Source organism: Silene latifolia, chromosome 5 (genome assembly GCF_048544455.1).
Source record: "Silene latifolia isolate original U9 population chromosome 5, ASM4854445v1, whole genome shotgun sequence".
NCBI classification, from domain to species: domain Eukaryota; kingdom Viridiplantae; phylum Streptophyta; class Magnoliopsida; order Caryophyllales; family Caryophyllaceae; genus Silene; species Silene latifolia.
The window spans coordinates 2841273-2857600 of NC_133530.1; the positions used below are offsets into that span (position 1 = coordinate 2841273).

The 16328-nt window shown below is 38.6% G+C and overlaps 1 protein-coding gene across 1 annotated transcript; it reads right to left on the reverse strand.

Moving 5' to 3' along the window:
• Window positions 1-741: 741 nt before the first annotated feature.
• On the reverse strand, window positions 742-12953 carry LOC141656399 (vesicle-fusing ATPase). The gene is made up of 21 exons (XM_074463269.1): window positions 12537-12953; window positions 10934-11029; window positions 10766-10850; window positions 10567-10617; window positions 9843-10010; window positions 9523-9677; window positions 9334-9442; window positions 7610-7709; window positions 7415-7470; window positions 6821-6886; window positions 6636-6718; window positions 6387-6520; window positions 5418-5628; window positions 4936-5067; window positions 4797-4857; window positions 4658-4717; window positions 4300-4358; window positions 4128-4215; window positions 1994-2116; window positions 1280-1345; window positions 742-1168 (listed from the first exon to the last, which is right to left on the reverse strand). Exons 1-21 carry the CDS (start codon window positions 12692-12694, stop codon window positions 1025-1027), a joined length of 2205 nt encoding a protein of 734 aa, XP_074319370.1. The 5' UTR covers window positions 12695-12953; the 3' UTR covers window positions 742-1024.
• Between the last annotated feature and the right edge of the window lie 3375 nt (window positions 12954-16328).

Below are 16328 nucleotides of genomic sequence, written 5' to 3' on the forward strand. Positions count from 1 at the left end.
TTGTACGTTTCGTGTTACATTCAGCCTTATCAGAGAAAATCGACATCTCTCATTTCTATGAAGTGTCGATCTTCAAGACATTGTCACACTAAATTTTCTAATCGTTTAAAAAAAAAAAGTTGCATAATATAAAGTTACACCTTAGAGCTTGCAAAAGTTGACTCGACACGGAACTCAAGTTCAGGAGTCCTACAATCCCATTTTTGTGTCTCATTTTATATCTCGCTCGTTATATTTGCACAATTATCTTTAATCATTAGTGCTTATGCGACAAATAAAGAGATGGTGCAACAAAATACGGGAAATAAAATTGGGATAGACGAATGGGACTTTTTTTTTTTTTTTTGACAATCGAGTTAAAAAAGTTCTACAATTTAGTAGCACGCTTAGCTAACCTATGAGCGGCTTTATTACAAATTCTAGAAACATAAGCAAAAGAAATGCAGTGAAAGTTTGCCGCTAATTCAGTGATATCTTCAACACTATTCCTAATCCAATGTTTGAGTTGAAAACACTTCAGAACTTGAGCAAGAACGCAGTGAATGAGACTCTTAATGTTAATGATACACGCGCAATAGCAAAGGTAAGAGTTTCATACCAACTTTTTTCAGAGCGACATCATAACCTATGGAACTCCTTATTCGTCCTCAATGGTAAGAGTTCATGCGTTCTTTATATTTGAGATGGGATAATCGCTTTTAATCCCATTTGGTAAAACTAAATACTAAAATGATAACAATATACACAAATAAGTTCGCAAAATATATAAACACGAATTTAAAATTTACAGGGTCACGATATTCACGAATACATATCAATTATCAACTAAGGCTATATAAAACCATCATAGGACTACCGGCCTTCAAAAACACTCGGACCCGGTAAATAATCCTCGAGGAATAAAGTTAACAAGCCGAATCTTAAACCAACCAACCTCATATAAATAAGCAAAAGCATAGCAATAAACCTCTGTTTAATGATCATGACAATCAAAATTCAAATACAAAGTGTCATTGCTCGGACATTAGTATCGGACAATGTCTTGAAGACATTCATAGAAATGAGAGATGTCGATTTTCTCTTTGCCTGAGTAAATGTCCTCAGCTTTGCCACCTTGCTCGCCTTGAGCAGACATTTCAATTAACATGTACAGTTTCTTGATCGGCATCTGCCACAAAGAAAATCCAATTAGAGATCCGACCGTTCTAGCTCCGTATCACCATCCAAAGCTTTTCTTATGAGAAAAAAATATTAAATAAGATTTGGAGCGGAAACTTACATCGTCAAGGGCTTCTGCAGCTGAATCTATATCATCGTCTGAGAATACATTGAGTTGTTTCAACACCTGAAGAAAAAGAAAAGAGAATACATATTAAAGGTCAGATAATTAAAAGGTTTGCCAAGTCGAACATCAAACCACGTTGTACAGGCTGCTTCACCCATTGTGGAGCTAACTTGAACGATTCGGGGTCCCCGGACACAAGAAACTATTTTTAATACTTTTTTGTGGATATTTTTCCCAATCTTGCACTTTGGAAATTTTTATCTATGAAGTGTCTCACAAAATCGTTGTAGATGGGTCAAATATGTCACCACTTTCATAATAAAACAAACAAGTGGAATGGTGGAGGTTGTCTTATTATGAAAGTGGTGATATATTTGACCCGTCTACATCTTTAGACGGATATACCCGTCTACAATGAGACTAATTGTAAGTGTATACCAGTACCAAGTTTAAGTTTCCAACGGGGCAAGATATCCCCATGGACTGTGTTCTGCATTTTGGTCTAAAATATGCACAGAAATGAAGGCATTATTATTAAATGTCCCAAATACTTTCAGAAGTCGGGAAGTTGGACATGCACAAAAGTTGCATCTAGGAGGAGAAGTCAGGTGAGAGTACAAAGTACGAAGGAAAACAGCAAGAAAAGTAGAAAACTACACACTCCAAACTTATATCTTTTGCTCGACTACAAATAAGTAAAAGATTTACCGTTCGCGCATCTTCAGTTTTTAGAGTAGGGACACGATATGTGACTGAGAAGGAGTCTCGAATGCCAATTGAATCCAAGAAACCTACTTCACTAGTTGTCCCAAGCACAAGAAGTTTCTTTCCCTGAAACAAATATAGACAGGTACTTGAGATTTGTGCTCTGTACCTCTTCCTCTACATATATTAAACCTTTAATAATGTCTTGTGGAAATACTTCAGCAATTTGAACGTAAAAGAAAGCGCAAACTATCTATTCTCCATTTCATAATGTATGAGAATCTACTTCATATTGGGTAATACGGATATTGAGAGAACTGCCATCTACTTCCTTCGAAGAAAGACTTAACTATTAGTGATAAATTTTCTTGGGCAGAGATACACATGAGCCTTTTTATGAACCAACCATCACATAAAAATCTTGTTTTGAGCAACTACCTTTTAAAAAACAATAGGGATATTCTCATATGTAGCCCTCAACTTTTTCATTTTCTCACTTGTACCCTCTTTTTTGAGAAAAAACTTTCACTTGCAATAACTCTCAGCCACAACTTCGGAAAACGGTAAAAAAAAAATATTCATATTGTAAGTCTTTGCAAGATCTTCGGTTTGAAAAAAAAAATCATCGTTTTCGGAACTTGTACCCGGGAGTTCTAGTCAGTCAAAGTTTATTTCGTCAAAAGTCTTTGACCGAACATAATTCCCGACTACAATTTCAAAAAACAATGATTTCTCTTTTTTTTTTCAAACCGAAGATCTTGCAAAGACCTACAATATGAAAAAGAATTTACCTTTTACGAAGTCATAGGTAAGAGTTATTGCTAGTCAAAGTTTTTTCTCAAAAAAAGAGGGGTACAAATGAGAATGAAAAAGTTGAGGGGTACAAATGAGAATATCCCAAAATAATTTAGCAAGGGCACAAACATGGCAAAGCAAAAAAATAGAGGGGTTGCACATTTTCTTGCCTGGATGGGGAGCCATCTTAGGCCATTGGGGGTGAAATAGACAAAAATTTGAAAAAAAATTGGGAACTATAGAAGAATAAGTTTGTGAAGCCTTGCGCATCTGAGCCCGTGTCCTAGTAGGCTAGTAAGCAGCGAATTCTTATGTTTGAGAAAGCTTGCATGGGCGTTCATTGTCCTCCACCCAGTACAGCCACATCATAGGACTTAGGCCTATTAGGGAGTTTATGGCTAGAAAATATGTTATAATTTGTCAATATTTTGGGTACCTAAAGCCTTCAACTTCAGACGAAATATAGATATTAGTCAAAAGGTTATTTCAGCGTATGAAAAAAAAATTGTCTTTCGAAAAAATGATCACTATTACATTTTAATTTACCTGAAAAGAATCTAACAATTTCTATCTCAAGTAACTCTAGATTATATACTCCTATCTAGTGTACATACCCTCTATTAAAATAGAGTGATATGGTAAACTGAATGTACAGCATTATTTTGGTGAAGATGGGTATTATGGGATATTTTCACTCGTTTTCCAGAAAAGGTCACCGAAGTGTCTCCAGATAGCTGATCATTCATCCAATAATAATAGAGTTCCTACTTGTGTGGGCACAACTCACACAAGTATTCAGAAACCAAGTAACATGTGAAGGAAAATGAAAGTAACGATACAACGTGGGTTCATATTACTCATATATCACAGTGACCACAGATAACCAGCATATGAAGAAAGATTCTAAGTCGATAACCAACATATGAAGAAAGATTCTAAGTCAGAACCTTGAGAGTGTGTTTGAATAGCAAAAGTGGAGGGAAAGGGAGAGGAGGGGGGTGGAGGGGAGGGGAAGCCGAGGAGGGAGAATGAAGAAGTGGAGTTTTCCTTCGAAATCTTTCCTATGGTGGAAGAATTTTGATTACTTGGAGGAAGGAATATAAATCCCTCCAAATCCTTCCCTTCCATTCCCTCCAACCCTATTTGCTATCCAAACAAAAGTTTTGTATCCCACTATCCCTCCCTCCCTCCCCCTCCCCTTCCTTTCCCTCCAAATCTCTTCATCCAAACAAGTGCTAAATGTGGACATTATAAGATGAAAGACGGAACTTTCCTAGTGAGCAGAGGGAGTATTAAGATTACCCCTCCTATATGTGAAGTACAAGAACTCACTCAGACTTACCAGTGGAGGGAGTCGCTTCAAAAGGACCATCAGTGTCTGAGAGATAATATTTGAAAACCGAGGGCCAATAGCCACATACTCGACTAGCCTGCAAGATAGCAGTTGAGCCAATGTAAGCCTAACTAGAAAAGTAATAGTCCGAAGAAAAATATCATCTATAATACGAAGTTACCTTTCAATGTCATCAAGAATGATAACACTCAAGGGTGACCTGTAAGCATCCTCAAAAACCTGTCAATAACAATGAAAATACATAAATTAACAATCATCAACATTGAGAACCTTAGGGAAGGAGAAATAGAATCCACAATTAAATAATGCCATATGGATGAGAAACACCATAAATGGCAATCAACAGCCACGAATAATTTTACATGCATTGAAGATTCTGCGGTAAAAGATAAACCCTTGCAGTCACTTATTTGCGGTAAGGGGACCGGAGCCTTTAAAGTTTAAAGGGTAAAGGCTTATCGTCGCATACAGCAGTCCGCAAAAATAAAAACAGAGCAATACAAAGGAAAAGCTGTAACCTTGACAATGCGAGCACATTTCGTACTCTCGGCAAGACCAATCATGGATTCAGCCGATACCTGTTTATACACGAAAGAAGGGTTAAAATAAACGAAACTACTTAAGGAATATAGTAAAACCAACCAATAGTTAACTTACAATCTTGACATATGGGAAATCACTACAAATACCAACTGTAGCAGCCATTGCAGTCTTCCCGCTGTATCAAGAAAAATTTAACAGGTTACTAAAGTATAAGTCAAGACCACTAATGTAAGAAGGAAGATAAAGTATTTACCTGCCACTGGGACCTTCCAAAAGACAAGTCAAGAGTGGGCTGCCTTTGCTAAGTTTTACTTGCTCTGCCAATAGCATAGTGCGCTGTTGAATATGTTCATGACGTGCACCACAATCCACCATGCCATTAAGCCTACATGTTTGCAAGGAACCCATATAAAGCAGAAAAATCAAATATCAAAAAAATTTAGATGAATGTAAGATAAACAATTCGATTTTAAAACTCCTAAGTCTACCTTGACTTTCCATTACATTTTCGTTCTTCCTTTTGTTTTTCATCTTCCCTTTTTTATTCGCATTTTGAGGCGTGCGTTCACCCATGAACGGTTCGAAAGGATGATTCATGTCAGCCGACCCCAAATCATTTTGGGATTAAGGCTCTGATGTTGTTGTTGTTGTTGTTGTTGTTGAATGTAAGATAAACAAGAGTCTAGAGGACATCAACAATGCACTTGATAGAAGGGTCAGAATGTATATAATCACCTGCAGCGTTCAAGGTCACCAGTTGATGCTCCAAACGCGGGTACAACTTCACGAAGGGAATTAAGAAAGTCGTCCATGGTAACTTTTATATTTTCTTCATCCACTGGCTTTGTAAGATCATCCATATTTAACTGTCGGTTCAACGCATATGAAACAGCACTCTTTACAACACCTTCAAGTTCTGCACCACTGTAGTTCTTTGTCCTGGCAGCTACAATAGTGCAACATGGCCAAAAGTCCGAAATCAGATACATAGAGAAAGAGAGGGGGGAGTTCCATGCTCACTGAGCACACAATACCTCACATGCATGCACAAAATTTTAACTAATATACAAGAAAGACAAGTACAACTAAAATCAAATAATTGAACAAAAGATGGCTGCTTAAGTCCTTTAATTCTCTTATTGATTGCCGTGCTATCTCCTACGCTAAGTGTTTCCCACTGATATAATAGCTTATAATACGCAAAACCTAGTAGACAACGGAAAATATTCACATAGAGATGCTGTGTAGATTAAAATGGAAGAGAAAAAGCAGGGATTAAACTTTAAAATAACCTAACATGTTTCTAACATTGAATAAGATCATTTTACCCTTCAGGCTAGCATACAGTGTTGGTCTACAGCATAATCTCCTCTTTGCCCAAATGCTATCATCCTAAACTAATCTGCAGTCTCATCACTCCCTCTTCCACCTTTTAACTTCTCCATCCTCCATGTTTGTCATTCCTCTGCCAATTTTCTGTTATTTTTGGAATTTTATTCTGTATTTTTAAACTAACGAAGGCATAAAATAGTCTGATTTGAACACAGACAAAGATACATGTAAGTAAGTTTTACGTTAATTGTCTGATGACTCTCTGATCTACGGACCAAATGACTGAGATACAACATCTTCACTACAACCCATAACATGAGAAGGCAACCAGAGATATCTTTTAGAATGCAGTCCAAACTGTAAACAACATACCCAGTTCAGCTAGATCGATATCTGGTGCAAGAAAAGAATTTTCTTTCATCTGGTTGGTATGAATTTCTAGAATTTGCAGACGACCAGCTTCATCCGGGAGGCTGATCTCCACTTGGACCTCTAAACGACCAGGCCTGAAGAAAAGGAAAACTATTTTCAGAGAACATCTAAGTTGACTCCACCATCGGTTTAAAAGTGCAAACTGAGCTATGTGAGCATCATAAGAGTTGGTAAAAGAGCACGGCTTACCTCAAAAGCGCTTCATCAAGCAAGTCTTTTCTATTTGTCATCCCTATCAACAGTACATTATTGAGGGCTTCTACTCCATCGATCTAAAAAATTAGGACAGCTATATATACTTAGATCTGATAAAGTCAAGGAAGTCAGATATTAAAAAAATAAAAAAATAAAAAAAAACAAGATGCAGAACCTACCTTTGTTAGGAGCTGGTTAACAATACTGTCATGAACACCTGTACCATCCCTCGTAGAGCCTCTTGACTGCAAGTTTCAGAGAAGCAAATCATAAAAATTGAAAACTACAAATAAATGAATCACAAATTATTACGTAGAATATCATAGAACAAGTAGAGATGCATAGGGAGATATTAGGCCTGCCTTCATATGATAGTTCTCAAATAAATAACTATAAAATGTCTTGGAATAACAGTCTTAAAATTTTGATGAAAGCAATTGACCCATCATCTCAGCTGCTAGCCTACTACTGGATCACAAATCTCCCAAAGAAATTAAAGAGTAAACGTATGCGGACCGATAAGCAAACAGCAGGACAATCCACCACTCCACCAGTCGCAGATCCACCCAACCTTAGAATTTTTTAATTTAATTAGTTTGCAAATGGAAAGTTGGATATAATCGGATATAGTATATCCGGATGGGTGTGGTTAGATACAAAGAAAGCAAATACAATTCAAAATCAGTAAGGTCATGACATGTTGAATTTCTACTCAAATTGCCACATATAATGACGATAAAATATCAAGAATCAAGAATGAAAGTTAAACTCACCTTACAAATAGCATCGATTTCATCAAAGATGATAACATGCAGGTCACTTTGATCCCCTGGGAACATGAACAGAGAGCTTACAATAGGAAAACAAATAAGCAGCAAAAGAGAATCCACGATATATTTTCAACAGATAACTGTGAACAAGCATAATTGCACAACCACCAGGCTAATGTGGAAAGTATCCGAATATACCTCGAGTTCTCTGGTCTTGCTCAGCATCAGCAAATAAATCCCTGATGTTTTTTTCAGTCTCACCAACAAACTTGCTGAGTACTTCTGGCCCATTAACAATCTGAGCACAAATACTTGTAATTACTAAACCAGCAAAATATGTGGTTGGTCAGCAGGAAGAAATTTCACAACAGTAATAGCATGATCTGCTCACAACCATTTAACCCAGGCTAGGACACTCTGTACGTTAGTATTTTTATGTGTGTCATAGTTTATGAACAGGATTAGTCAATAAATATATAAATACACCAAAAAGGAGCAAACCAGCCTTTCAAAACTGCAAAAGAAAAAAAAAACTGACAGTTTTACAAATTCAAGTTGAACTAGGTAAATTCATCCGTCATGGTATTAAATATCGGCTATGACACCGCATCTGGACCGAGTAATCAAGGTTTTGAAGGATACTGAGAAGCATTTGAGCGGTATAGGCCACTTTATAGTCTATAGCTTACATCCGAAATTAGGCATGATGGCTGATTCCTAGATCAAGTCACTAACCTAAATTTAATGTCATGCTCAACACCACCGAAGCCAAGAGGTCTATATACAAGAAAGAGTGTTTGTGATAATATTAGTGCTAACAAAACACAGATTTAAGTGAGATTACAGTAAGAGAATACAAAGTAAGCCATATCAAGTGATTTGAGCTCCGTTTTCTCAGTTTGACACTGTTTTGAGACTGTCTCACATGTACTCAAACAGATCAAGATTAAACAATTTTCCAAGACTTCCCACTTCTTCACTATTTTCACTTTTAACCTCCCCCCTCATTCTCTTCCCCTGCCCCAAATCTTTTTCAATTTCTGAAGAAATCTCCACACAACATGGAGCGAGTTACCAGTCTTACCATAATTCTAATTTGTATTTCACTCCATATCTTGATATACATCTCACTAAAAGATGACACGTCAAGTTTCAAATTACATACCCAACCCTGCTTTACCGCTACAACCTAAACTCAACATAACGGGGAGAGTGACGATTATCACTTAAACAACTATATATCTGAGTTTCATGTTAAAAATTATGGCACTCCAAGGAGAAGCTAACCCTCAGACTCACGTCCTCACGATGTTGAGTTTCTGACACTCAATTTTCAAAATGAAGCAAATACCTACAGTCAAACAAGTGTCATCACCAATAATGTAGACACGGACACGACTCAACTTGTAAAATACTAAATTAATTCAACGCCTCCTAAAAATATATATACATTTTTGATAAATATCACATTATTATCAATTCGTGATCTATTTTGCATAAGGAATGAAATACAATCGATAAAGGTCCAATAAGTTTAATGCTACTTCCAAATATTTCAGCAAACCATGGTCCATGCACCAAAAAAAGTGAGGAAATTTAACTCTTTTCGTTTTCACCCACCCCGGTCTTATATCCTTTTCCGATTTCCTTTCTCTTCTTGGTATGATTCGACGTCTTTGAAATCTGATTTCAACGTGTCCGAGACTTGTGTTCTATATTGTGTAACCAGCGAGTCATGTCTGACACGTGACACCATAGCTACGAGAAGTTTTGAATTAACATAGAACAACAGCTAACCTAATAGCATCATTGCCCACTCTAAAGCAACAGAATTTCCAGAAACGTAGTCCAGAATATCCGAGTCCGCAAAAATGCAGTGATAAAAGTGAAATAAGAAGCCTATAAAACTCCAATGCAGTTACCTTTGGGTCTTTTCCATTCAACATCTTCCCGATCTGCCGTGCCATCAGAGTCTTTCCAGTACCAGGAGGACCATAGAGAAGCATTCCTTTTACATGCTTGATACCCAACCTATGGAAATAATGACATATATATGAGAGACAGTCAAATTCACGGAACTTACAGCACAAATATTGTAGTTAATAAATTACTTGCTAGTGACATGGGCTGGGAAAACCCTAGAGGCAAAAGCTCTTCGAAATATGTCTGCAAACTCTGCGCTTAACCCACCAATACCAAGTGCTTTCAAATTAAATTCTTTCTGCTTAAAGATGTTACTGCTAGCTGATTCACGCTGGTTGACTATCTGTAAAAGAAATGTTAATCATTTCTTTCCATGTTTTGACAACATCATAATGCAATAATGCAATCTAATAGTGTCCAAAATCTGAAGACAGAAACTATTGCCAATAATAGCTAATCACAACAAAAAAAAAAAAAAAAAAAAAAAAATCAAGCTCAAAAATTTGACCTGCATCCCACTACCCCCTGCTGCTTCAAATACAATGTATGTGTCAGCTGACAGAACTCCTCTCTCAATACCGGCATTTTCCTGTCCCTCCACCACAGCCTGGTTGACTGTGATGAGAAAGTTGTTGCCTAGGTACTCAAAAGTTATCTTCTGTCCAACTGTCAGGACCTGAAAACGGTGTGAAAGTGAGCAAACATCTTTCAAAAGACCACAAGATTAGAAATATAATAGAGTGTTAATAGACCTGTCTTATAATGATACTTCTCAGAAGCGCGAAAAGATAAAATCAGCCATTTCTCCATTAGATAACATCAATATCAGAATAAGACTCAATATCTATGAACAAAGCACGGAGTAAAAATGTAGCCAAAACACATTTCAAGCACAATTTTTCCCATAGGTAAAAGAGGACATTAACTACAGGATGCCAACAGAGTGATACCCATGTACAGAAGACACAATGGGGTGAAACCCACGTGAAAAGAAACCATGGGCGTGACGTCCATATACAAAACAAAATCTGGTTAATAATGCTCTTAAACTACCCAGGAGTACTCTTATCTACAAAAACAGAAAAAGACAAGTTCGATTCAGTAGGAGCACAGGCTCCGCCACTCCAGTAAGACTGATTTCAAGCACACAATTTGGAACTTCTATATGTTTTCAAACACATGAATACACGCAACGCAAAGCAATAAAAAGCACGGCCAAAAAAATAACTTGCCTGGTCAACAAATCTCCTTTTCAGCAGTTGGCCCACAACAACAGCATCAATCTGACGAACAAAGACAAATCAAGCAGAAGCTTCAGAAGAATTGTAGGGAATTAATATGTCGAGTACAGAAGTATGATTTCTAATTGCAGGGACCATCAGACCAAACATGATAAAATCAGTGAGTTTGGGTGGAGAGGAAATGACTGACCTGTTCGTTTGACGCCCTTGCCCTTGACACATAGTCCAATTCAAGTGTGAGTAATGCGAGAGTGAAATCTTCAGGTAGGACGAATCTGAAAGCAAGATAAACAAGTCTCAAGAACGAAGCACTGCAATTATAAACTATAGGAAATTCAGAATAGGTACAGCTGCCAACCTTTTAACAGAGATTTTATCTCCAGTGGAAACTCTAAGAAACTTCCGTTGGATAGCATTGAGACCAATGTTCCCATTGGGTATGTCGTCATGCGAAGTGCGGAAGGTTAAGGAGGAGACTTAATTCAGATGAGAATAGGTGAAAGAAACTCATATTTATATATTGCATGATGCTTTGATTAAAACGTCCAAAAGTCACATTGCGCCATGAGCCTCTACAATGTGGAATAACCAATATCTTCGGGAATTGATTTACTAAAGCAAGGACACCTTAATAACAGCCAAGAAGTGCTCATGGAACATGTTGGCAAGTTTCAACATTCTAGTCTTCCTAAGCAATTCTAAATTTCTAATACTCCCTCCTGAAAGAGGTCTATCACTTTCAATCAGGGTTTTTCATAAGAAAATGAGTAAAATAACCTTCATGGTCGACCTCAAGTTATACTTTAATTTGACTCTTACCAACAAATACCTAATAAAAGAGGGTACTATTGGGTTTGGTCACATAGTATAGAGATTAAAGAGTGGTCAATGCCTTTGGGAGAACCCAAAATGAAATAGTGACCCTTGTTTTTGGGACATTAAGGAGTATAATACAGACTAGTTTTCTTCACACTAAACACATTCTCATGCTGGCTTTCTAATTCTGAAAGTGTAACGAACCAGACATCAGTACTCACCAACACTACGAACCAAGATGAGAGGGGTAAACCAAAAAAAGTCCCAAATATACAGATCACAACTCGTAATAGGGCTTAATACCAACTCACACCACCAGATTTCTACGATTTTTAATGTCCTCAAACTAAACAATTGCGATGCCATACTAGCTAAACAGAACAAAATTTCAAAAGCCTATCCAGCACAGCTAACCGAAATCCAATCTTGAAACGAAATGTAGCTAAATCACACACAGAAAATTCCTATAAATCACAGGATCAGCTCTAAACAAGTAAATACTACAGAACTCTGCACCTATGTTACTCCGACTCTTCTAATTTCCTCGAGTACCCGTGTCCAACACTCGACACTCGGACGTGGGTATGACACTTGGACACCTCATTTTAGACCAAAAAATGCATATTTTTCAAAAAAAATAGCCGAGTCCGACACTTGGACACGCACCCATGTCAGATACTTCTAAACGAGTCTGAGTAACATAGCTCTGCAGTAGCCCAAAAATGGGTATAATCATCTGAATCGACCAAAACCCACGCTAGAATCGATATAAAGCTACCTAATTTCAATTAAGTAATCAAAAATAGTTGAAAATCGTTCCAATTCAGCAGAACTTTCACTTCCTAGTTCCTACGACGGTAAAATCTAGAGTCCTATGCTTCTAACACAATAATCCGGCGGAAAAGCACAACAATAACAATATAATTCACAGTAAAAACACAATAAACCGATTATAAACAACTTAATCTACATTTCTGAGCTTCTAACATAATAATCAGATGAAAAAAAGCAATAAATTTAAAACAAACAACACACAATTAACATCCGTACTCTCAAAACAATCATCATAATCATAATCATAATCATAATCATAATCGTAATCGTAATGCTACGAAACAAATAAATTGAATTAAAAAAAAGGATATGCAATAGAGAGAACGCAAGAATCGCCGACGACTGCAAAAACAAGGGGTGATCCAGGAGCAGCGAGACGACGGAGATCCGCGGCAGAACAATAAGCGAAGTTTGTAGATACAAGATTTTTGCCAGGCGTATTCGTCACGATCATCAGATCGTTCGCCATTGTTGATCGATTGAGCTCGAGGAGTTGTTCGTATGGCGTTGATGTTGTTGAACGATCTGTATTTGTGTTTTGCAGGGGTATTTTCGGTAATGGATTAAAATTTGTGAGATGTTTGAGGGGGTTAACTGCCTTTGATTACTTTGGTTGCTAGTTGCTACGTGGAGAATTATCGACTCTTGTGTAAGACCGTTTTGTGGTAAAAACGAGTTAAAAACAAACACACGGTTTGTCTCATGTTAGATGGTTAAGGTAGTGTAGTGTGTGCCTGTGGTAGTCAGCTGACCAATGAGAATGTGACATGTAGGATTATTTATCTATGGGATTATGTTGAGTAAAAATGTTAATTTCACCCGTATCCGTTCCACCGGACACTAAAAGTCAGATGAAATTTTGACATAAATGAATGATGAATGGATGGATGATAGATGAAATGAATAATAGAGGGTGGGTTAGATAAAAAAACTTTCACCCATCATTTATCCATGATCATCACCCGATATCTTTATTATTTATAGAAAATAATTATATATAACACAATGTTAATATATAAAATATTCAATTTTTCTAGTTTTCTCTATTTGTAAATAACTATTTAATGAAAGTGACTCCTAGAAACTTAAACCAAAATACTTATCTAACTTAATTTTTTTAGTGAATTAAAAGGCGGCCATCTTTTTAATTTTAACCATAAGTATATCGATATACGTAATTACCCGTTTTTCGTCCACTCTTTTCATCCACGGATAATGGATGGGTAGATGGCGGATGACAAATGGGTTTGATGAGATTTCAAAGCTACTGATGAATAATGGATGGGGCTTCACCACTTCACCTAACCCGAACCCGATTCATTGTCATCTACTCATCTCTACAGCTGAGGAGTTACAGTAGGACTTAAGACCTTCAATTTAATATTGGTCAAATATATTTATGTGGGATGAATAGAATAAAAGCCGAATGCCCGCTAAAGAATAACTAGTCTTGCTATAGACGGATATGTCCGTCTATAACAAAAGACGGGTCAATAGCTTCAAAGTTGTGACATTTTTTACCCCCATCACCCTACTTGTTGTTTGTCCTATTAAGAATGTGGTATTGTATTTGACCTGTCTTTAATTATAGACGGATATGTGCCGTCTTTAAAGAGATTTTGTGGTTAAAGAAAGATAGTAGCACCATCCTAAACAATAATTTGCTAAAGAATATTCCGTTGCTCAAATAACCACATATCCAATTTGTTGGACAATCACTAATCTTATGGGTTAAATTGTACTCCGTATTATATTGGCTAGTTTGGGCTGGCCCATATGAATTTGTATGAGTGCATGATCATTCTAGTAAGCAATTTAAGCAATACATATTACCTCTTTTGTCTTAGTGCATAGTTTAAATTTATTTTATTTTGTAAGGAAAATATAAAGCAAATGCAATCTATTGAAACAGTTATACGGATTGGATCGAACATTGAAAACATAGTGTTCCGGGTGTAATTCCAGAGCAGTTATTTGTTACCACCCGTGCCTGTAGAATGACGTCTTTGGTTGAATCCTCCTTGCGGTCTCCTGAAACAATGAACAAACTGAGGGCTCGGCTTTGGGCCGAGCGAACTCACTCTGACGCTCAAGTCAGTAAACTTAGAGAGAAGTTGTTGTTACTTGGTGAAGTATATATTGTAGAGAGATAAGGAAGATATTACCAGATAAATAGTGATTCTTAGGTTAAATTGTGGATCTCCTCCTCAATGAGAGTTGAGGAGTATTTATAGACTTTCACCTTTTGTCACGTAGTGGCCAAGTGGCTAGCAGGTGGAAAGACTGATCTACCCCTCGGCCGAGGGACCCATGATAGGCCGGCGGGCCCTGTTGACTCACCGCCGAGGGGTCTTGGATATGAGTTCGCGGATGTGTGCCTCGGCTGGCCAGTTGCCCTAGCCGGAACCCAAGAGACAGGCCGACAGGCTGCGTCGGTTAGGCTGTCTAAGCCGTTAACTTGCTGTGGATATCTTTGACCTTGCTCAATATGTTGATGAGTCGTGGTGCGAGAATATGCCCCATCAATTTGCCCCAGCGTAGTCTATGCCGTGGTATGGGCTCCGATGTATGTTGAGCGTATATTCGCGCAAGTAAAAATTTCTCGCCCGGCTTCTTCTTCCCAAGCACGGCTCTGCTTAGGCCGTACCATATCCCCCTCCACATGGATGTGTAATGGACATCAGGTGTGGAAAAGAAAGTGGTACCGGCCGAGACCGAGGTTGTGAGCGCCGTGTGCTTTTGATTGCCCAGTAGGTCGGTGCCGACAAACTTGGTTGATCGTGTGGCCGACGGAGAACAGATACTTAGGAGTTTGTTGAGGAAGATGAATGGGCAGAGAGATTTGAAGGGGCGTGTTGAAGACGCTTGGTCACCGTTGCATTGATTGACGTTCAATTTGTTTGCAACGATTGACATTCCGTGGTTGCATGTCCGACACGTGTCCGTTTCTTTGATTGGTTGGCGTTTCATGGGTCGTGCCCCCGATTGGTCCTTCTTCATGGGTTTTCCCCTATAAATAGGGCAGTTAATCCCTGAAATTGGGCACCAATTTCATTTTCTCAAAAAATTTCTTCTTTCTAGCCTCTTTGTGAAACTTCTCTCTAGCTTTCGAGAATCATTACTCCGGCGTAGCATTTTTCTTCAAGGTAAACAAACAAATTTTCTCTTTTTAACTTGTAAGTTTTGTTGTAAACATGTCTTCTGCTGGTGCCGGACCTAGTAAGCTGCGCCGGGGATTCCGTCGCGTCTTGATGAGGAGGAGATACTAAACGCCATCCCGATAAGGTTTGGGGGCCCTAGGTCTCCGTCTCCGAAGTCGATCCAAAAGCTCTGGAGGGTTAGGAGGATGATGATGTTGATGATGATTTGTGAGGAAAGGATTCCTTTCCGGTGAAGAGAGGCCGCATATCTGGATCACGGCGAGGCTCGCATGATCGGTCCCGACCGTGCCTGGACCAATAAATTCGCCGATTGTTCCGGGTGGAACTCTTTTCGAGGGTCATTTCTACTTCGGTGAGGGGTACAAAATTGTTATCCCCGGGGAGGGTCAAAGGTCTGTTGCCCTCCTCCGGGTCATATCGGCGTATATATCGGACACCGGAGTATGGGCTCCGGTTTCCTTTGAATAAATACGTCACGGCCATCATCAAAGCCGTGAACGTCGCCGTGGCTCAACCGCATTCGTTGGCCATTAGGACGATAGTTGGCTTCGTGTGGCTCTGTCTTTTTAAGGGGAGGTACCTACAAGATTAACTTATTCCGCCGCTTCATCATCTTGGGCATCGACCCCGGTAAGGTGGGGTGGTACGGCGTGCGAGATGGAGCGGGCGTCCTCTCTCGTTGATAAGCTTTCTTCCCGCAAGGACTGGAAGGGCGGTGGGTGTATGTCGAAGTCCGGATGACTATCCGCTGCCCGGTCCTTCCGGCAAAGACCAAGTCAACTTACGGTGCGAGAGTAAGAGGGAGCGTGAAAAATGGGTCTCCCGGAGTAAGCTCAAGATGGATGCCAGTAGGGTTCCTCTTGGTGCGGACGAGGAGCGGGCGATGCTGTTGTTTGATCGAGAAGGGATGGGTGCCCCGACTCGGATTATTCTTCAGGATGA

Coding starts and splice junctions, on each gene's coding strand:
- LOC141656399 (XM_074463269.1), bottom strand. CDS start 12,694: ATGGCGAACGATCTGATGATCGTGACGAATACGCCTGGCAAAAATCTT. Junction 4,858..4,935: donor TTGGAAGGTCCCAGTGGCAG/GTAAATACTTTA, acceptor TTCTTGATACAG/CGGGAAGACTGCAATGGCTG. Junction 4,216..4,299: donor ATTCTTGATGACATTGAAAG/GTAACTTCGTAT, acceptor GCTATCTTGCAG/GCTAGTCGAGTATGTGGCTA.